Source organism: Phacochoerus africanus, chromosome 11, assembly GCF_016906955.1.
Source record: "Phacochoerus africanus isolate WHEZ1 chromosome 11, ROS_Pafr_v1, whole genome shotgun sequence".
NCBI classification, from domain to species: Eukaryota; Metazoa; Chordata; class Mammalia; order Artiodactyla; family Suidae; genus Phacochoerus; species Phacochoerus africanus.
The window spans coordinates 67,390,966-67,414,168 of NC_062554.1; the positions used below are offsets into that span (position 1 = coordinate 67,390,966).

Here is a 23,203-nt window from a genome sequence, read left to right on the forward strand (position 1 = left end):
CATAATTATACTTTTAAAAATGCAAATCTGATTAAGTCATTCTCTTAAAAAAAAAATCTATCAATGGCTTGGTGTCTCAATTCAACAAAAAGAAATTGAGAGTTCCCACTGTGTCTCAGTGGAAACAAATCTGACTAGTATCCATGAGGACGCAGGTTCAATCCCTGGCTTTGCTCAGTGGGTGAAGGATCCATAGTTGCCATGAGCAGTGGTGTAGGCTTCAGACACACTGGGATCCAGCGTTACTGTGGCTGTGGTGTAGGCCAGCAGCTGCAGCTAAGATTTGACCCCTAGCCTGGGAACCTCCATATGCTGCACGTGTGGCTAGAAAGAAAGAAAGAAAGAAATTGGTTCTTCATATTGATTGTACACTTTAGCTGTTTGCCTGCAGCTGTCATTAGCTCCATTTCATTAGCTGACCTATCCACACGGATTCTGAAGAAAAGAAAAAGTCCTGCAGCCGTGTATAGAAGCAAAGCCATGAGAATCCATGCCTATGTCTGGAACTGCCCATCTTCACACTGGGAACACATCAAGGAGCTCTAAGCATTGCCAGAAGTCCCGTCCCCGCCCCGTACCTGGATCTCTAAGGTGGTCTCCAGGGGGGCGAAAACCTGTTAAAAACAATGCAAATTGAGAGTAAACGAGACCTCCCACCAAGGGGAAGTTGTGGTCAAAAGTTTTTTTTTTTTTTTTGGTCCCGGAACCACCGCCCCGCTGCCCACATCTGGGCACGGAGCCGGAGGTGGGGTCCTTCTCTCCACTGCTGCGCTTTGCCCTGACTTCTGTTTTCCCTGAGGTCGCATTTGGTTACTCGAAGCGCTTAGAGAGGATGGGATGCTCTTCTTTGAGGAACCCGGAGTTTCGGAGGCCGCCGGCGCTCCCTGTGTCCTGCTGCCACGGAGCCCTCCTGGGGATTCTGGTGCTACTCGCGCTGCCAGCAGCCTGGGGTGAGAGTCGGGGCGGGCGTGGGAGTGGGCTCCACGGACGAAGCAGCCAGGGCTCAGCGGGCACAGCAGCGCTGGTGCTGGTGTCTTGAGGTGTTGCTCTCCGTGGGCTAAACGCGCGAGAAAGCAGGTCGGCTCAGGGATCCCTTCCGTGTCCTGGGACCCTTGTTGGCACTGATCGAATTCCCCTCTGCTGTGGCTTAGGTTGTGCCGACAGCAGAGGAGGGTACAGATGCTGAACAGAGGCTGCACGGAATTCCTAGCTTTTGGGTATTAACAAGACTGGCTGTAGCAGAGTGTGCCGCTAAATAGGGGAAAATGGGGGTGGGGAGTAGAAATTAGACAAACTTGGGTTCTAATCCTAGCAACGCACTGATGGTGAGGAAAGTTACTACAGGTGTTTCTACATCTGTAAATACCGATAGCTGTACTTCACCAGCTTGCTACTAAATGGCATAAAGTGTGTCAAAGGTCCTACACAGTGCCTGCCACTTAATCACTTTCTGTTGCCATGACTTCATCAACCCTTTGTTCATTAGAGTGTTCCCACCAGCAGTCCAAGGGGCGCGGCTATCACCTGAAAAAATGCCTTGCAACGGGGTATACTCACCCCACTTACACCATCATTAAAGTGCATTTATTGAGCACCTATGTTAAGACAGCTCCCAGGTGCCTGGGATTAGAAGAGCTAGTCAAGCTGCAGAACTCTCAGTGTGACTCATTGCAGGTAGGATAGGGGTGCATTTTAGTCAACTGTTTAGAACAAAGCAAAGCCTATTATAACTTATGAAAATGTTGGGGCCCCATCCTCCCTTCCTTCCTTGTAACTTCAAATAGGTAAATACCTTTGATTAGAATGCTTCTCTTCTTATTTTTAGATTCCCTAGAAGTCTTAAGTGCTTACTTAATGTCTGAAGTGACAGTCTTTTTTTTTTTTTTTTTTTTCCTTTTGGGTACAACCTCTTCTTAACAACTGAATTTGCTCTCTACTGTCACTAGACATTTTGCATTCATTATTTGTGCCTTCTAAGAGAGAGAAGGAAAAGGGAAAACCACATTTCACAGAAGTTGTTATTGATATTTTATCTCCTCAGATATCATAAAGGAACCTGTCAGTTGAAGAAAGGGGATAAAATCTAAAGCTTTATTTTCAAAAGAAAAGCATGCAAACTAAATTAAGCAATCTGTGCTTAAAATTTTTGTGCACTTTGTATCTGGCCCCTTTCTTACTGCAATGTTTTTGCAGCTTGCCTGGGTTTATTAAGTTACTGTTATAGTTTAATCCCAGACACTATTAATTGCAAAAAAATATATTTACTAAGGTTATCATAATAACCTCGAAAAGTGAAACACCTTAAACTATCTAGTAATTTACTTGTCAAAGTAATTTAGACTTTTAAAAAATGCTGATGGAATGGGGAGAGTGCACAGCACGTGGCATTTGAAAGAAATGTGAGAGCTATGCCTCTAAGGTGTACGCATAGAGAAGTATGGTGGCAGGGGTTAATGAAATCTCCTTAATAAGAAGGCCAGAATTCTAGTTTTTGCAGCCTCTGCTACTTACTAGCTGGGAGCCGTGGACCCAGCAAGTCAATTAACCCCCCTGACTTTGAAAGTCCACATGCAAAAAATGAACATAATTGACAGTTGCTGAGAGGCTTATTGTAAAAATTGATGAGGTAGTGTATGTGACAGCATTTCATAACCTGAAAATCCCCACAGGATTCCAAAACCATGACTAGGAAGCCGCCCTGAAGGCCATGGGATAACTGAAAAGGGAGATATCTCAGAAAAGGCTAGGTGGAAGGAGTGATTGTTTTTATGGAGTGGGTTGTTTTGCCATGGTCAGGAATGGGAAATGTTGGCTTTAACAGTACTCGATGAGTAAATCCAAAAAAAAAACAAAAAACAAAAAGAAAGAAAGGATTCTAAAAGACATTTAACGGGGATTTTTATTTTAGATAAAAATTAGCACACTGGCATTACTAGGACCTTGTTTAACACAGACAATCTCACTGGGCAGACTTTGGCAATCTCACTGGGTCCTCGGGTCAGATCTCATTAATTCCCTGGTGTATAAAAAGCAAAATAAGGGAGTTCCCTTTGTGGCTCAGTGGTTAACAAATCTGACTAGGAACCATGAGGTTGCAGGTTCGATCCCTGGCCTTGCTCAATAGGTTAAGGATCCGGCGTTGCCGTGAGCTGTGGTGTAGGTTGCAGATTCGGCTCGGATCCCGCGTTGCTGTGGCTGTGGTATAGGCCGGTGGCTACAGCACCGATTAGACCACTAGCCTGGGAACCTCCATATGCCGCGGGTGCGGCCCTAGAAAAGACAAAAAAAAAAAAAGCAAAATAAAAAGGAGAGGCATTTCAGTTGGCCTTGTGATGTGTGATCTGTTTAAGTTTACACATGCTCAGATTGGTAGATTCATAGTTTGTTAGCTAGTTGTATCTAATATAACTGTCACAATTAGACAAGTAACTTCAAAATCTTTCTACACAGAAATCCTACTGAAAGTGGCCTCTGGCTGGTTGTGGCTCTAAAGCCAATATTCAAGACGCAAGGTTTGTAGAAAGGAAGCAACTGTGCTGCAGGGAATGCAGAAGGGGGACCTCCTATCCAAAGGCTAGCTCCCCCTGACAACCAGTGGGCAAGAATTTTAAAGAGGAGTCTCAGGAGTGACCCCCGTGGCAGGATCCAGCGTTGTCTCTGTGGTAGAGGGGGTTTGATCCCTGGCCAGGCACAGTGGGCTAAGGATCTGGCATTGCTGGATTTGATCCCTGGCCTGGGAACTTCCATATGCCACAGATGTGGCCATAAAAAAAATGATGGGGGGAGTTTTAGGGGTGTATAGGTGGAGGGAGGGGACAATATCCAAAAACTGCACGGTCTGTTCTGATACTCTTCTTGAAATTGGCCACGTTGTGGTCATATCAGTGTCATCTTGGTTGTTTTAAGTAGTGTTAATTTTAAATTCCAGAGTCAATTTGTTCCCATTTCTTTGAGGCTAGTTCTTGGAATTGTGGCAGCTTATGCTAAGGCTACACCCTGGTCATCATGCAGTTAACTTCTTCCACCTGGCAGGGTTTCAGTATCTGCAAAGCAGCTCAAAGGATGTGGCTCAGAATATTATCTATAGTCCTTGAGGAGGAACCAAATGTCCTTGACTTTGTTTAATGACTAAACTATTATTATTTTGTCCTGTTTGCTTTCCTTTGCTCCTGTATTTTCTTACTTCTCTGATTAAATTTACTCTTTGACTAAAGTTTTTCCAAAGAAAAAGACAGACAGAGGATATAGAGGGGAAGGACCATTGTGTCCTGCTCCATTTCAGAAGCATTGACTAATGATAAGACTGAGTCTTATAGGTAATTCATGATTCATCTCTTCATCATAGCAGATATGCACAGAGTGCTTGTAATCGAGTGCTATGTATTTGGACTAAGGACTCATTTAAAGGAGCAAAAATCATGGGATTTCTTGCCCTCATCTTATGCATATCTAATATGCATATTTAACATCTATTGAGAAAATAGATACTTTTAAAAAGCATATAAATATAAAAGGCACAACTTTTATCAAAGGAAAATTAATGTGAAAGGAAATTAGGTGGCCATTCACAGTCTGAGTCCAAAGTTTGGGAAGTTGAACTGTGTTTGACATTCCATTATTAAGAATTTGGTGAGCACAAGAACTATTAAGTTGTTTGGGCCTAATTACTTAATAAATAAAATTGTCAGGTATTTCTATGGGGGCTAATAATGATGTGAAAAAACTACTGAGACCCTAAGAACACTATGAACTGTGTAGGTTGGGAACCTCTAGTATAATTAATTAAAAATAAAATCTAGGCCTTCCCATCGTGGCTCAGCGGAAACGAACCTGACTAGTATCCATGAGGATGAAGTTTCAATCCTGGCTTTGCTCAGTGGGTTAAGGATCCAGTGTTGCCATGAGCTGTGGTGTAGGCTGCAGACTCGGCATGAATTTGATGTTGCTGTGGCTGTGATGTAGGCTGGCAGCTACAGCTCCAATTCAACCCCTAGCCTGGGAACCTCCATATGATGTGAGTGTGGCCCTAAAAAGACAAATAATTATATAAAATTAAAATTAAAACTATATGGTTCATACAAAATGTACAATATACATCTTCAGAGGTGGATTGGTTGAATATAAGAAGAAATTGTACTATGCAAAAAGAAACCAAAAGAAAGCTGATTTGGCGAATGTGACATTATGACCATCTTTGTCTTTAAATTATTATTTTGTGTTTATATTTAAAATAATTATAGATATATTGAGGATTAACTCTACAAATTTATTTATTTGCCTTATAAATAAAGTAGGCAAAATAAAATTTGCGTCAAGATTCATTATTAAAGAGAGATATTTTCTAATAATGAGTCTATCTACCAGAAAATATAATAAAAATATATGTAAAAAATACATATATATGTATATTACTGTACCTAAATAAAAATGTTGAAAAAATACATCTAAAGTAAAAAAAATGGACAGAGTTAGGAAAAGAAAAGACAAATGTGTAACAGATGGAACATTTTAACACACTCCTTTAGTATCTGGTAGAATAAACAGACCCCCCCACAAATCAGTAACTATCGAGAAGACTTAAACAAATATGATGAACAGATTGGGGTCTCACTGACATACCCAGAGCATTGCACCCACTACCGAAGACACACATTTTTTACAAATAGATACACACACAGATATCTCAGTTGATCATATGATGAGCCATAAAACAATGTCAGTCAATCTCAAAACTTGATAATAAATATTTAGCTAAAAACATTCCTCAAATGTGTGCAAATTCTGCAGAACATTTCTAAGGAAACCATGAGTCAATGAAAAAACTACAATGGTACTATCAAGTATTTTGAAAAGAAAAAGAAAAGAAAATTTGACACAATTTGTATAATATGGCTAAATCTATCCTTGGAATAAAAGTAATAGTCTGAATGCTTAATATAGAAACTATGAAAAGCTGAAAATAAGGTCTAAGTAATCATCTCAGGAAATTTATTCTCAAAAAAAGAACAGCAGGTAAACTCAAAAAAATTGCAGGAAAGATGAGATGAAGATAAGAGTAAATCAACAAAGCCAAAAGTTGGTTCTTTCAAAACTAATTAATTGATTGGTCTCAATTCATCCTCCATTATTTGAATTAATTAGTAGAGAGTGCAGGAGGCACAGGAGATTTAAAAAAAAAAAAGGAAGAAAAGAGATTTCTAAAACTTCATTAAAATTATATTTTTCCAGCAGATATATCTTCTTGATTACATATTGATTGACTCAAAATGGCATTTTTATTACTTTAACTTGAACCTATGAGATCTTAAGGGGAAGTAACTAAGTCTAATACATTTAAAATATGCATTTTTTAAAAATGTGTTTTCATAGCATAAAGCTTTAGTTGTCGAGCTTTGTACACAAAGCAAATGCTAAAATTTTCTTGTTTGGAATAATTGACTTGCCAACAGACTTCCAACAGTGGTGATTGCTACGTCTATGAAGCATATTAAAGAAAAAAAAAGAGATAGAAGTTTCTCCACTAACTTTGATGTTACTATGGTCTCCAGGTCAGTGCCAAGCTCCGAGACATCTTCCATTTGCCATGCCTACAGAGCTGATTGACAAAGATGAGTTTCCCATTGGGACATCTCTGAAATATAAATGCCGCCCTGGTTACTACAGAAGAATATTCTCTATTACCTGCCAGAAAAACTCTGTCTGGTCAATCCCTGAAGGCAACTGTAAACGTAAGTAACTCTGGATTGAGGACTCCTCTACATTAGTCAAAAATCTATCAGATAAACTTTGGAACAAAGACAGATGTCATGGCAACTTGACCTAAGGTACAATAGATGTGAGAGTTCTTTGTGTGTGTATGTGTGTGCCCATGGCATGTAGAAGTTTCCAGGCACAGGATCTAACCAGAGCCAAATCCTTAACCACTAGGCCATTGGGAACTCCTGAGAGTTATTCTTTTTATTTTACATTAAAAATTTTTTTATTATAGGTGATCTAGGAGATCCCGTCATGGATCAGTGCTAACAAACCTGGCTAGTATCCATGAGAATGGGGTTCGCTCCCTGGACTCACTCAGGGGGTTAAGGATCCTGCGTTGCCATGAGCTATGGTGTAGTTCACAGACGTGGCTCAGATTCTGATTGCTGTGGCAGTGGTGTAGGCCGCCGGCTACAGCTCCGATTCAGCCCCTAGCCTGGGAACTTCCATATGCCCTGGGCGTGGTCCTAAAAAGATAGAAAAAAATTATAAATAAAGTATAGTTGATTTACAATGTTCCTTTAATTTCTGCTGTACAGCAAAGTGACTAGCTCATACATACATATCTATGCATGCAGAAATGTGTACACATTCTTTTTTTTTCATACTGTCTTCCATCATGTTCTAACCCAAGAGATAGGACATAGTTCCCTGTGTTGTACAGTAGGACCCCATTACTTATCCATTCTAAATGTAATAGTCTGCATCTACCAACCCCAAAGACCCGATCCATCCCACTCCCTCCCCACTTCCCCCTGAGAAACACAAGTCTGCTCTCCATGTCCCTGATCTGTTTCCGTTTTGCCAATAGGATCATTTGTGCCACATTTTAGATGTCACATATAAGTGATATCATATGGGATTTGTCCTTCTCTTTCTGACTTACTTCCCTTAGTATGAGAATCCTGAATTATTCTTATAGGTCATATCTTCCTACTGCTTTGAGTTCCTAGCATTGTCATTACAAGTTCATTGCATGAGAAATGACCATCACAAGGCACAATTAAGGGAAAATCTCCAATCACTAGGGGTGTCCCATTTTCACAACTGAAACTAAGTAATGAATAACTCAGCAAAGAAAAGTGTAGATATGGATAGAATCCCAGACGTCAAGACTTTTGATCTATACTGGTTGAATTACAGAGTAAGCACTTTAGTGATAAACGAAGTTCACATTTTTCTGAGAGATGCAATAGGAAGGTAAGACAGATCTGGAAGGGAGGTATTTTTGAAAGTGGTCCTTCGTGATGGCTGATCTGGAGGCAGTCTTGTGAATTTCCTCAAGGTGACAAAGTCTGTGCAACTACAAATACTCTTCAGTAAGCTATTGCCAGGTTGGGACCTTATGTACTAACAGAAGTTCAGAGTATTCTACATGTGATCCCCCTATTCTGCTTCTTTCTGATAGGTAAAACATGTGGAACTCTTGCAGAACTCGTAAATGGCAAAATGGAGATAGACAAAGACAGGCAGTTTGGATCAACTGTTCATTACTTTTGCAATGACGGGTGAGTTGGCAGTAACACTGTTTGAGGTGACACTTCCAGAATTGTAACACCAGTCTCTAAACAGGAGTCTCAGAAAGGAAAGTCAAACCACCTGTCCATTGAAAACATAGCAATAAGATTTCTAAGTAGAGGTGGTGTCTTGAATCCAGGCTTTTAACTACCTTTGAAACAACTAAACAAACATTGGAAAAAATAGGAAAAACCTGTATCCATGCTAGAAATTGGAGAGGTGGGGGTGGTCTTTGCACAGTAACTTAATGCCCCTAAAACCAAGTAGAGTACTGACTCATTAGATGGGAAGGGCCAGCATTCTAAAGAAGTAAATGCAAAAAACACCAATATACATATCTTTTGAGTTAAGAATAATTTAAAGCAATAAGAGCTAGAAATGTTGGATTCAGGAAAAAGTAGGAAAGAGTCGTTTGTTGGGGGTAATGAAGCAGATGTGGATGGGAAAATCTTAATTGTTATAGCGGCTCTCTGGAAGTACAGACAAAACAGGCATCTGGCTGTGGACATACCCTTGGCTTAAGACAGCCAATTTAGGAAAGAAATAAGGAGACCTAATTTTTTAACTTTTAGTCTGTTTTATTACTTATTGCTTACTTACAATACATGCAAAATAACCCAAGTGAAAAATAGAAAATAGCAATAACAGTAAAATTAATTTCAATGATATGGTGTTCACCTTAAAAACTAGTGGAATCCCCCTCATGGCTCAGTGGTTAACGAACCCGACTAGTATCCATGAAGATGCGGGTTCGATCCCTGGTCTTGCTCAGTGGGTTAGGATCTGGCATTGCCATAAGCTGTAAAAATAGTCATTGTATATTTGAAATAAATCCCTCTTGGTCACGTATATGATTCATTTTATACACTATTGGATTTGATTTGCTAATACTTTACTGATGATTTGTTTGCATCTGTAAAATATTATCAGATCAGACCCAACAATGTCTAAAACGAACTGCATATAATGACCATAGTGGGAATTATTCCAGGTATACAAGGTGGATTCAACATTCAAAAATCAATCAGTATAAACAACCGTAAAAACAGGCCAAAGAATAAAAACAATTTGCTCACATCGACTGACTCAGAAAATGCATTTGACAAAATCCAACAGGAATTCATGGTAAAAACTCACAGCATATTAAGAATAAAATCAAACAAGTATTAAATCAAGGTATAAGTGGGTTTGCTTCCTACCAAATGCTCTGAGGGAGAATCTGTTCCATGATTTTATCTTAGCTTTTGGTGGTCGACAACCATCCTTGGTATAACTTGGCTGTAGACACAATCACTCCATTCTCTGCCTCTGTCCTCCCATGGCTTCACCTCTGTATGTATTAATATCATCTTCCTTCTGTGTGTCTCCATGTCCAAAAACCCCTCTTCTTCCTGAGGGCACCAGTCGTTGTGTAGAGGGCTCACCCTAACCCAGTGTGGCCTCATCTTAACATCTTAACTTCTCATAACACATTATGAGGTTTCAAGTGGACATAAATCAGGAACACACTATTAAACCCGGTATAGACATGAACAGACGTTTCACTAAAGAGAATATACAGATGGAAAATAAGCACATAAAAAGATATGCAACCTCATTAGCCATTAGGAAAAGAAAATTAAAACAACAGTGGGACAATATTGCACACCTATCTGAATGGCAACAATAAAAAATAGTGAAAATGCCCAATGCCTAGCACAGATGTAGAGGGAACTGGATCACTCACACATTGCTGACAGGAATGTAAAATGGTAAATCCATTGAAAATGTGGGAAGCTATGCATGTATCAGGGCAAGGGATTATATGGTAAATCCCTGTACCTTCTGGTCAACCTTGCTGTGAACTGCTCTTACAAACAGTCTATTAAAATTGCATAGATAGGAAGTCCCGTCGTGGCTCAGTGGTTAATGAATCTGACTAGGAACCATGAGGTTGCGGGTTCAATCCCTGGCCTTGCTCAGTGGGTTAAGGATCTGGCATTGCCGTGAGCTGTGGTGTAGATTGCAGACATGGCTCAGATCTGGCGTTGCTGTGACTGTGGCGAAGGCCGGCAGCTACAGCTCTGATTCGACCCCTAGCCTGGGAACCTCCATATGCCATGGACGCGTCCCTAGAAAAGACAAAAATAAGTAAATAAATAAAGTAAAATTGCATAGATATAAATACACGTGCATATGCATGCATACAAACACACATGAATTAGTGCAAATAAAACTGCGGAAAATTGAATAAAATTGGTAGACTGTATCTATGTCAAAATCCTGGTTTTAATATTATACTCTAGTTTTGCAAGATGTTATCAATGGGACAATTTGAGTAAAGGGTACCTGGGATCTCTCTCTATTGTTTCCTACAACTGCATATTGATCTATGACTATCTTAAAAAAAAAGTTACCTAAAGGAGGGTCTTCCTACCAGTCAATTCAATGTCCTAACCTAAATAATTCACAGGGTTTTGTTTTTTTTCTTTTTTTCCCTAACTTATCTAATGGGTTCATGTATGCTAGATTAAAAAAGAAGAAAAATGAAAATGACACAAAAATCCAAGGTCCTCACTGTCCCACTCTTGGATCTCGGTAGAAGATTCTCAAATGTCTCGATATGTTTACTTACAGACTGCATGTGGTTTCTGGTAATGAAATGGTCATGGCTTTTTCTGAACCCTAACTTAGCCATATGACTCCACAGTTTTCTTTTGCCCAGAAGACCCTGAAAGATAAGGTGGATGTAAAGACTTCAGGCTGAAACGGATATAAAAATTCTGGATTCCTTTTAAAACACGTAGCTTGAGTCTTACCTCTGTGCTCTATTTCTAAATAGCCTGAAAGAGAAGAGATCTGGCTAATATTTGCTCAATTGTTTTATCTACTTTGGGAGATGATTTAATAAGTGAAAACATTCTCCTGCTGTCATCTTTAACTAGTGAATACAAAGTTGTGTTTTGATTCATGATGTGTTCATTTCTGCCACGCTAAACCATAGTATATGCAAACTCAAGTTAGAACTTTGCTTCACCATTTTTTATTCCAATAAAAAAAATAGAAAATCTAAAAGAGTACCTTAAGGAATAATCTTTGTGGGTGTTCCCATTGTGGCTTATCTGGGTAAGAACCCAACATTTTCTCTGTGAGGACATGGGTCCAATCCCTGGCCTCAATCAGTGGGTGAGGATCCAGCATTGCCGCAAGATGTGGTGTAGGTCACAGATGCAGCTTGGATCTGGTGTTGCTGTGGTTGCGGTGTAGGCTGGCAATTGCAGCTCTGATTTGACTCCTAGCCCGGGAACTTCCATGTGCTGCAGGTGGGGCCATTAAAGGAAAAAAGAAAGAAAGAATGTTTATAAAATCAAAATTCAGAGGAGTTCCCATGTTTCTTTGTTCCTGTGGCAAAAAGGCAGGAGGAGGTACACATACAGTGGAAAGACTGCAGCCTTCCTTTAATGCATTGGTTGTGGGTATGTGTGTTTGCAGTGCTGTCTAGAATATTTTCATGTTTGGTGGTGTCATGATGACATTAAAAAAACTGAAAACAATACTAGAGACATTAATGAATACAACACAATCACTACTTCAATGTAAGAGTGCTTCAAGTTTCTTCAAGAATATACACTGCTGTCACTCTTTTCATTTGATCTCTATTTAATGTGTTTAGCTGCTTGAAGTTTGTTTCTTAGATATTCACAAGGCAATGTTCTCAGTGATACCAAAGTAACACTTGATAGCTATTTGACATTATTCATCTTAACTTGTATTAGTATCGTTTGGCCCTTCTAGCCACCAATTTTCATGAGTTGTTCAGCCCAACATTCCATGACTATAGAGAATCTCAGTTGACATTAAAATAAGTGTCATTGATTTTTCCAAATTTTATAGCATGCTTTGAATAGCTTGTGACATAACTAATTGAAAGTTTCTGTCTTTAGCATTTAAAATATGAAATATGTGTTTAACTGTTTTATCCTGTTTGGACTTCCTTTGGTTCTAGCTTGATGAATTTCATTAATCTGAGGTGTATCTGCACCTTAAGGTAATAAAGAAGGGAGATCTCATCCAGTTTAGAAGGCATGAAGAAGAAAATGTTTAAGCCCAAATAAAGACATAAAACTTGGGAAAATGGCAGTATTAGACAAATGGAAATTGTCCTTCTGAATACTCCAAGATTGTAGTCTCTTACAAGCAGCAATTTAAGCAGGATTAAGTGTTTATTTGGAATATAACATCCATTATTCTTTGCCTTTAGGTATCGACTTATTGGCCAATCCTCAGCTACATGTGTCATCTCAGGCAATTCTGTCACCTGGGATAATGACCCACCTACTTGTGAGAGTGAGTTGATATATTCTTTCCTAGTACCTTTACTAATAAATTCTTAGTTTCCCCATGGAGTTATAAAAATCTTTATTTTTGCATTCTATCCTTTAAATAGCAGAAGAGAGTTGCATAGTCTCAAACATATCTGTGGGTTTCTAGCAACTGTTTTCTTAAGTTCGTCCTCATCCCGGGTTGTACCTTTTCTGAATCTGAGAGCAGAAATGCATAAAAGCCTTCAAACTTTATTTTTATTTCAATTAGTTTGGAATTATGTTGGTTCAATGAACCCCAGTGTAATAATCATTCTGCTTAGCCAATTAGTAAAGACTTTTAAGTTGATGCTCTCCAAGGTGGATGCAGCTGTGGAGGAATCAACACTTTCATGCACCAAAGGTTCAATGAACACTCTTGAGAGTCATCATGTAATATAAGCCTTAAAATGGGCTTATATTTTGACCCACTTCTTAGAATTTATACTTAGGAAGTAAACAGATTTTTTACTGTTTACTCAGTAAACAGTAAGTAGCTCACTGTAAATTTTTTGTTGCAGCACACTTTATAATAGTACACATGTTAAACTAAGCAAAATGCACTGCATGTTTCAAAATATGGTTTGGAAATAACTTACTGTAAGGAAAGAGGTGTGTTAAAAATGATTACAGAGAATTCCCTGAGGGATGTAAAATAGCCATGCAGAACTAGAAGAAAATATATCCATACGCTGGAATTTTTTTCAGCCATAAAAATGTTGTCATGGAGAAGGACTTAATGACATACAAGGATGATTAGTTTAAACATATAATATACATATATTTGTCTGAAGAAAGTCAGATGACCAAATAACATGTTTTACATAAGATATAAATGTTTTATATATAAACAGAGATATAAGTAATGTTTTATATAAGATAAAATATGTTTTATGTAAGATACAAGATGATGCAATATTTCATTTTATGAAAAATAATGCATTTATACCTATTTCTATATTTTCATCTTTATTTATAATTCTGAAACCTTTTTATTTCCAACCCTGAAAATTACTTTAAGTTTCCTCGGTGAAGGATGGGGGGAAAATTATAGTACACATTTTGGCTGTACAGCAGGTGCTTCCTCAGAAGAGCCAGTTTCCCATTTATTCAAGGTGCTCCGGGTCTCTAATGCTGGTTCTCAAGTCTTGAAATTGCTTACCAAATAACCACAGCCTTCTTTGTTTTTATTTGCATTTCTCTAATAATTAGTGATGTTGTGCATTTTTTTCATGTGCCTGCTGGCCATCCACATGTATTCTTTGGAGAAATGTCTATTTATGCCCACTTTTTGATTTTTTGTTATTGTTGCATTGCATAAATAGTTTGTATATTTTGGAGATTAAGCCCTACAAGTTTGCATCATTTGCAAATATTTTCTCCAATTCTGTAAATTGTCTAGGAAAATCATTCTAAAATTTCTGTTTCAATTTTCTCTAGCAATTAAGTAGTACCACTCAGCCTCAGCCGTCCTGAGTTCCTTTCAACGTGTCTAAATTGCTACTAATCTTATCCAAATTCTTCATTTCACTAATTGTATTTTACAAATATAGAACATTGATTTGATTCCTTTCAAAATGTATCCTGTCACCTTTAATTGCTTCTAGTCCTTTCGAATTTTAGGATTTGTGGGAGTTCCCATTGTGTCTCTGTAGGTTAAGAACCTGACACTAGTATTCATGAGGATATGTTCTATCTCTGGCCTTGCTTGGTGGGTTAAGAATCCAGCATTACTGCAAGTTGCAGTGTAGGTTTCAGATGTGTCTCTGATCCTTCATTTCTGTGGCTGTGGTGTAGGCTGGCAGTTGCAGCTCTGATGAGACCCCCTAGCCTAGGAACATCTATATACTGTAGGTGTGGCCCTAAAAAGAAAAAGAAAAAAAGTTTAGGTTTTGTGTATTTTATCCTTGAGTAGATAATCATAGTTATTTTAAATCTGTGAGTGAAAATTCCAATATCTGGAGTCCTAATGGCTCAGTTTCTACTGTCAGTGATTAGTTTGGTTCTTATTTGTGTTATTTTTTTTCCCTCAACTACCTGGTTATCTTTAACTACATATCAAGAATTATACTTGCAAACTTTTCTGTAGAAATAAATGCAAGGTATTAGACAAGTAATCTTCTTCCAGAGTGGAATTTTATTGTTATTTCTGCCAGGTACCTGGGGACCCTAGAAATCTGAGACTTTAATTTAATTTCAAAAACAACGATTTTTCTGGGCCACCTCAAAAAATTTTAAAGAACAATTCCAGTAATCTCGAGTCCTAGAGGCTAGTTTTTGAGGTCTTAGTACATTTCAGAAAGTATTACCAAAGTTTCCATTTTGAAGGTCTTGGACTCCAATTTTTATTCTTTTACTCCATGAGACTATCAAAAGTTTAAGCCACTCAAATGCCCCCTCCTGATTCAACTAAATTTCCTAGGTATTTTGAAGTAACTTACTTCCAGTTATATAGTGTTAGAAATACAATGTTCTACTTCTACATTTTCAGCTCTATTTAGTATTTTTTTGGACTTTTACATGTTATGATATCAAACTTAGGCTTGATAAAATGAGTTGATAAGTTTTCTCTTATGTCTTGTGACACACTTGAAATTACATTTAGAAGTATATATTACTTTAAACTGTAATAGAACTTATGTGTGAAATTTTCTTTTCTATACTTACAAGATTCTTGGTCCATTCTAGCTTTCTATGTCTTCCTGAATGAATATTAGTCATTTATATTTTCATTTATATCACTTAGATTTTCAAAATTTTTAACATACAGTAGCCTACAGTTTCATAAATATCTCATATTTATGCAAATGTGCTCAAATTACTTTTCCTAATTCTATATACCTGTGTTGTCTCTCTTCCTTTTAGCAAGAGTTTTTTTTTCTTAAACTGCATTCTGTTAATAACAAAAAAATGAAAATTAAGAAGGCAAATGGAAAAGAATGAGGGAAACTGTGTAAACTGTGGTATAATAATATGATCAAGGAGCTATTGAAAATTAAAAGAATTGGAGTTCCCGTCGTGGCGCAGTGGTTAACGAATCCGACTAGGAACCATGAGGTTGCGGGTTCGATCCCTGCCCTTGCTCAGTGGGTTAAGGATCCGGTGTTGCCGTGAGCTGTGGTGTAGGTTGCAGACGCGGCTCGGATCCCACGTTGCTGTGGCTCTGGCGTAGGCCGGTGGCTACAGCTCCGATTGGACCCCTAGCCTGGGAACCTCCATATGCCGCGGGAGCGGCCCAAGAAATAGCAACAACAACAACAATAACAACAAAAAAAAAAAAAGAAAGAAAATTAAAAGAATTTGGATTGTATTAATAAATGCATGTGTTTACAGGGTACAAGTAGAAAAAGCAGAACACATGCTAGCATGCCCACCCTAAATTATAACTTTGGAAGAACTTATCTACATGTTAGCAAAGATTAAAACCAAATAATGAAAGTAAAAACAGTTACAGCTTAGGGACTCATTTGACTTCTCCCTCTGGTTATTTTAATTCACTGCTTTCCCTTTTCCCAGGTATTCCTTGCGGGCCACCCCCTGCCATCGCCAATGGAGATTTCATTAACAGTGATAGAGAATATTTCCCATATGGAACAGTGGTGACCTATCGCTGCAATCTTGGAGATAGAAGGATGAAGTTTGAGCTCGTGGGTTCACCGTCAATATATTGCACCAGCAAAGACAATCAAGTTGGCATCTGGAGTGGCCCTCCCCCCCAGTGCATTATACCTAATAAATGCACACCTCCAGAGGTTGAAAATGCATTCGGGATATCTGAGAAGAAAAGCCTATTTTCCTTATATGAAACTGTGCAGTTTACGTGTCAACCTGGCTTTGTCATGAAAGGACCCTCCACTGTTCACTGTCAGGCACAAAACAAATGGGGACCGGAGTTGCCCAGCTGCTCCAGGGGTAAGTCTGACTGAGGCTTTGAAGGGGCCCACAAATGACATGAGCTGTAGGAGGATCAGGACATTAGTATTTTCTCTCGGGGAAGGATATGTGGTGAGCAGTATGGATGAGAAAATTTTCTTGGGAGGAAATAGGAAATAAAGAAGGAGTGTATATACATGTGTGTGTGTTCAAATTCAGCAGCAAAGATAAATGAGCAGGGAATGTAAAGTTTTTTTGGGATTCTTATAAACAGAAGTTTTCTGCACATACCATTATCTATCGGTTACCTTTTTTTTCAGTCAAAACAATCTTTTTTTTTTTTTTTTAATTATCCATTGCTTTTGGGTATAGTAATTGCTATGTAATGATTTGTTCCTCTTGTCAGGCACCATTCTGTAAGCTATGGATGCACTTAGTCCTTAAGTAAAAGGTATGAGGTAATTATGATTCTTTCCAGTTTTACAGAGAAAGTTCAGTCTTAAAGAGGTTAGATAACTGTCCAAGATTAAATAGATAGTAACTCTGAGAAGACCAGAACCCGAGTCTACCTGACTCCAGAGCCAGGGAAATCACAAGAAGCTCTAGGTATTTCAAGGAATGAGGGATTTCGTGGAGGTACAAGGGTATAAAGATATTGTTAGAAGAGCAGGAAAAGGAGTGGTTAACGAATCCGACTAGGAACCATGGGGTTGCAGGTTCGATCCCTGGCCTTGCTCAGTGGGTTAGGATCCAGCGTTGCCATGAGCTGTGGTGAGCTGTGTTGTAGGTTGCAGACGAGGCACAGACGAGGCTCGGATCCCGCGTTGCTGTGGCTGTGGTGTAGGCCGGCACTACAGCTCCGATTGGACCCCTAGCCTGGGAACCTCCATATACCGTGGGAGCGGCCCTAGAAAAGGCAAAAAGACAAAAAAAAAAAAAAAAGAGCAGGAAGAGCAAAAGGAGGAAGGCAATATTACCAGATGTTCAGGGGCTTCCGTTTCTCCCAGACTAGAGCACAGGTGCCTGTAGTCACAGCTGAAAGGCTCACTGAGCAGGTATTTCCTCTAGCTGCTCGATGCTGCAGAAGCTGCCACGGCTGCCAGAATATAATATAGCTGAGACTGCTGGAGCCTGCAGCCATTGGCATTACTAGCACGGAAGTTTGCTGCTGTTAAGGAAGAAGCGTCAACCTTGTCAATTCTAGAATCTCCTTTACAAGAAGAATGGCTTCTCTCATCTTCCAGCCTTTTAATTTAGTATAAATGCCTCCAATTGGCAAAGCTTAACCAGGACCCAGCCGGCAAGAAAGATGAGCAGTGTAGTTTTCAGGCCTGTAACCCCAGCAGTCAAAGGAGAACATAGAGGTGTGAGGCTGGGAGCCAACAGAAACTTAACCAGCACAAGCACTTAAACATCACATCACAGTTACTGTATCACAGGGAAACAAGAGGGTGATGGGCCCTGAAAGTGAGTATTACAAGAAGAGAGTATTTACAAATTCCCTCGGGAGGTCATTTATTCTAATCCAATATCCCATTTTATATTTGAGAATGCTAAAGTCCGAGAAAAACTGTCCTGCTCTAAGCTAAAATAAAATGATTCTTCATGTTACTATAGTTTCATTTAATTTAGGAGATTGAAGTGCAATTTGACTCTCAATTCAAATCAACTGTATAAAGAGACAGAGACTCAGTTACAACATGCAGTATGGAATATGAACTCTCATTGTGAGGACTATAGGCTTTTTAGAAGATTTCATTCAATGGAATGAATGAAATGAATTTTTTTGTTGGAATGAAAGGAGTGGTTAGGCAGGACTTGGCTACAGAAAGTGGAGAGAAAAGACTTATCTTCTCCACTAACTGATGTCAGGTGGCCACTGGAGAGCAGTTGGAAAGAGATGGGAAGAGATGTAGGAATCCTGTTTGTCACCACAGTGTGTGATAGGTGATAGGGAGATTTGAATGAGACTTGGGTACAAGCTTCCCTTATGGCCAAAAGAATAGACTATAATTTGGGGTGATGCCTTTCTAGAAAGGGGATATGAAGATATGAAAATCCATCAGTCTTAACAATTGTGTTACATGGAGGGGACCCATCTGCTGTGTCATCTAAGGGGTAGGTTTTTTTTTTTTTAGGCCTGCACCCAAGGCATATGCCTGAGTGAGGCCAGGGATCGAACCCACATCCTCACGGACACTAGTTGGGTTCGTTACTGCTGAGCCACAGCAGAAACTCCCAAGGGGGTGGATTTTAGATGGAAAATCATGAACTGAGGATGTCTCTGTTCTAGTCACAGTTATCAGCCTATCAGTTCTGTGGCTTTTTGCAAGACACTTTCTGTGAGCGTCTGTGTATGTTTTCGTATATTTAATTTTGCCAACGATAAAATGAGAGGGTGTTCATCTATCAGATTTTTAAAAACACATAGATTTATCATATGGCTCTCTTCGCCAGTTTACCACCGAGGAAAGTTTACTTTCACACAATTAACAGCATTTAATACTCTTTCCCAGTATGTCAGCTACCTCCAGAAATCCCGCATGGTAAACACAATGCAGGCCAGAGGAACACTTTTTCCACTGGGCAGGAAGTGTCCTACAGCTGCGAGCCCGGCTATGATCTTAGAGGGGCTGCTTCTCTGCACTGTACATCCCAGGGAGACTGGAGCCCAGAAGCCCCCAGATGTGCAGGTACCTGTATTCTTGCCTGGTTTACCGACCAATCTCTTTGTCCCTCACAGGGACCTCTCACGCCTGTGTTTTTTTTTTTTTTTTTTTTTTTCCTAGCGAAATCATGTGCTGACTTCTTGGACCAACTTCCTAATGGACGTGTGCTCTTTCCACTGAATTTCCAGCTTGGGGCAAAAGTGTCCTTCGTTTGTGATGAGGGGTAAGTGTGTTTGCCTGGCCTACTGGACACTGGAATAGAAGTGAATTCAAAAAGGGAAGATGTAGTGTGATTTAAATAAAAAAGATATTTGGGGATGTTAAATTTGGGGAATGTAGGAGCTCCCATCATGGCTCAGTGGAAATGAATCTGGTTAGCATCCAAGAGGATGCAAGTTCGATCCCTGGCCTTGATCAGTGGGTTAAGGATCCAGCATTGCTGTGAGCTATGGTGTAGGTTGCAGATGCGTCTCGGACCTGGTGTTCCTGGGGCTGTGGGGTTGGCTGGCTGCTACATCTCTGATTCAACCGCTAGCCTTGGAAACTCCATATGCTGTTGGTGCGGCCCTAGAAAGACAAAAAAGCGGGGGGGGGGGAGGAATGTATATGGGAAGTAACTCTAAGGAAAAGGGGGAACTAATAACATCTGAAGGAAAAATTGAGACATATATTAAATGACAGGTTCAAACACAAATACACATACTGCTTATGAATATATGCAGGAGACAAAGTAAGTGAAAAAAATCATATTTTCCAAACAGAAAAGAAAGCGTAATTTGAAGAGTTACAGAAAAAAATTGGTAAGCAAAAAAAGCTTATTAAAAAAAACTAAGATCATTTAAGAATTTTTTAAGAAAAAAATTTAACCATCAAAATTGAACTGTGTAATAGGAGTGAAAGTATGAGAATAAGCAGTTAAATCCAGTCGTATATCACCTGGTTAGTAATGGGCCATGGTCTCTGGAGTGGATTGTGGTAGCTGATTTAATGTTGTAGGAAAGGTCATTAACTCGTTTATGTGAATCTCAGGCACTTCCCAGAATGCACATCGCTACACGGGAAGTATCAAGCATGAGCAACAAAGCACCTGATCTCAAAATGTTCAAAGAATCCTTGTCAGGCACTAAATACCAGGACTCAGTAAAATTTCAGAGCCATCAGGGTCCAATATACAATGAGAATTTTGGTGGATGTTATACAAAAGTCATTTCAACCTCCTTTTGATTTTTGCCTAGAATATTCATGCTTACTCTTCTACAGCCTAACATGCTGTGTGAGCCTTCTGCATAACCATCACAAATGGAGAGACAAAAGGACAATCTTTATTATCTTTCCAGTTATTCTCTGTTTTTCCAGTCCAAACTGGGAGCTGGTTTACATACTGCTTCAGTGTCAGCACTTGGACTATGTTTTAATCTGATAGGCAGTGAATAGATTTATCAGCTTTGTCATAGAATGCTCAGTGAGAGCTGATTCCTCTGAGTCTGAGTCCAGGATCGAGGAGGTGACAGCTATGCCACTTCTGCTTTCTTCACCTGGGGCCGGGACAATATAATGTCACCAAGTGGCTGTGCTTTGCTGTTCTCCCTCACTGGAAGCTGTGACTTTGCCAGACTGATGTGGCCTCTGAACGTCTTGCACCTGCTGGTTTCAGGTCCTCAAAATGCTGAGATTTCTATAAACAGAATAACGTTTTGGCTGATTCAGCTTATATATTCACTCCCATTTTCTTCCTTAGATACCAATTAAAAGGCAGTTCTACTAGTCATTGTGTCTTGGTTGGAATGGAAATTTTTTGGAACAGCAGTGTCCCTGTGTGTGAAAGTGAGTAGAAAGGGTAATGCTTTAGGCCAATCTCTCCCTTGACTCTGTTTGGCAATTTGACCTCTGGCCTTCCCAGCTGTTGTTCTTCTATTTTCTAATCTGAATTATTGATAAATGTTTGCTTACTTTAATACTACTTTACCGTGCATCAGTTTGTTGTGATGAACTTGGGTCGTGTATCTCCTGTTTGGGGAACCATCTGATCAGTCCTTTTGAATTCTGTGTTCCATCTGATAAATCATGCTGTAGTTCGCCTCTAAGTCAGGAGAGATTAGATAATGTGACATTTTGACAAACGTTTTTCTCTTTTCCTTCCTTCCTTCTTTTTCTTTTTTTTATTTCATAAAGATATAGTCACTCCACAATTTTACTATCCATTTGCTGATATACAAATAAGAGTCATTCATTCATTCAGTTATTTATTGAGCACATACTATGTGCTTGATATTCTTCTAAGCACTGGTATTATAACAGTGGACAAGATGAACAAATTCCCTCTCCCATGTTATTTATATTCAAGCAGGGAGATGTACAAGAAAGAAAATAAACAAAGTGAATTTTACGGAGCTGGTAGATCAGAGCAGTGCAGAAATGAGGGGAAAGTGGGAGTAATATTACACAGGGTAAGCAGGTTAAGAGTCCTTAAACTCTCAAAACTTGTGTCTAAATAAAGTATGCTGAAAGATTCAGAAACAAGAAGCTGATTAAAAAATGTCTCCTCTATGCAATACCACTACTGATTTCTTCTAGTCTAACCCATTTGTATTTTTCATTTGATCCTAAAGATTGGAAATATATATGTGTGTGTATATATATATATTTTTTAACCAGTCCAAATGTTACAGAAATATTCATGTTTCTAGAAATCTGCTGTCATCCTCTGATGATTTTTATAGTAAAACTCTCTAAGAACATAACATATTGACCCCTGCTGTCCAAGAAGCCCAACATTCAGTGAAGTAACATAACAAAATTCCGTCCTACTGGCATGCATTAGAGATCATTTATTTTATCTATTTTTATTTCTATTTGCTTTTTAGGGCCACACATTAGGCATATAGAATTTCCTAGGCTAGGGGTTGAATCAGAACTGTAGCTGACCACTTATGCCACAGTCACAGTGACACAGGATCTGAGCTACCTCTGTAAACTATGCCGCAGTTCACAGCAACGCCGGATCCTTAAACCCACTGAGCAAGACCAGGGATTGAACCTACATCCTCATGGATACTAGTCAGGTTCGTTGTCCCTGAGCTACAATGGAAACTCCTAGAGCTCATTTATTGATTGTATTATTTGTCTTATTTTTCAGATTTTTTTCTGGTTCAGATAGCATCTTCCAAATCCCCAGCCTAATTAGAAACGTTAAAGAGAAGTGAGGAAGGGATAGTTTTAAACAGATAAGCAGATACCAGAAAAAAATTAACAAATTGAAACCTCATGGAAAGTAAAGAAAAAAATATTAAATCATAAACAGTCCCCTGCATTTAAAAAAAAAAACAAACTAAATGCTCTGAATCATTTAGAGAATTTCCAATGAACCGTGTATGTTTCTACTCATTGTGACAGCACTACTGTCAAAATTCATTGAGGGTCAGTATCAGTAAGTTATCAAGGAAATGTTTCTTTCCTTTAAGGTAATTAGTACCTATGCAATACATTGTAGAAATATTTCCCAAGAATGTGTGCTCTCTGGAGGACAAAAACTTTATCTGTGTTCGTCCCCACTTTATCTCCTGAGCCCTGTTGAGTGGATGACACAGAATAAGTGCTCAATTAATATATGTTGAGTAAATGAATGTGTTACCCTCCAACTGGTTGTTTTTTTTCTTTAAAAGGTTCACTACTTCGGAGTTCCCATCATGGCTCAGCAGTTAACGAACCCAACTAGCATTCATGAGGATGTGGGTTCGATCCCTACCCTCACTCAGTGGGTTAAGGATCCAGTGTTGTCATGAGCTGGGGTGTAGGTCACAGATGCGACTAGGATCCAGCATTGCTGTGGCCTAGGCCGGCAACCTAGCCTGGGAACCTCCATATGCTGAGGGTGTGGCCCTAAAAAGACAAAAAGACAAAAAAAAAAAAAGAAAAGAAAAAGATTCGGTGCTTAATTAAAAATGAGAAGTTTCTATTATCCAGAAAACTTAAAGGCCTGGAAGATTCAGGATAGGCAAATTCTTTAGTACATTTTCAAATTAAAAAAAAATGAGATTGAAATCTCCT

The 23,203-nt window shown here is 39.1% G+C and overlaps 1 protein-coding gene across 1 annotated transcript in view; it reads left to right on the plus strand.

Annotated features, from left to right (window-relative positions):
* Positions 1 to 23,203, plus strand: part of LOC125111252 (complement receptor type 2-like) — a 104,669-nt gene that overhangs the window by 43,722 nt on the left and 37,744 nt on the right. The window contains exons 19-25 of the mRNA XM_047753147.1: positions 6,549 to 6,728; positions 8,165 to 8,264; positions 12,515 to 12,600; positions 16,131 to 16,526; positions 19,004 to 19,180; positions 19,277 to 19,379; positions 20,895 to 20,980. Coding sequence (XP_047609103.1) covers positions 6,549 to 6,728; positions 8,165 to 8,264; positions 12,515 to 12,600; positions 16,131 to 16,526; positions 19,004 to 19,180; positions 19,277 to 19,379; positions 20,895 to 20,980 — 1,128 coding nt within the window. The remainder of the gene's footprint in view (positions 1 to 6,548; positions 6,729 to 8,164; positions 8,265 to 12,514; positions 12,601 to 16,130; positions 16,527 to 19,003; positions 19,181 to 19,276; positions 19,380 to 20,894; positions 20,981 to 23,203) is intronic.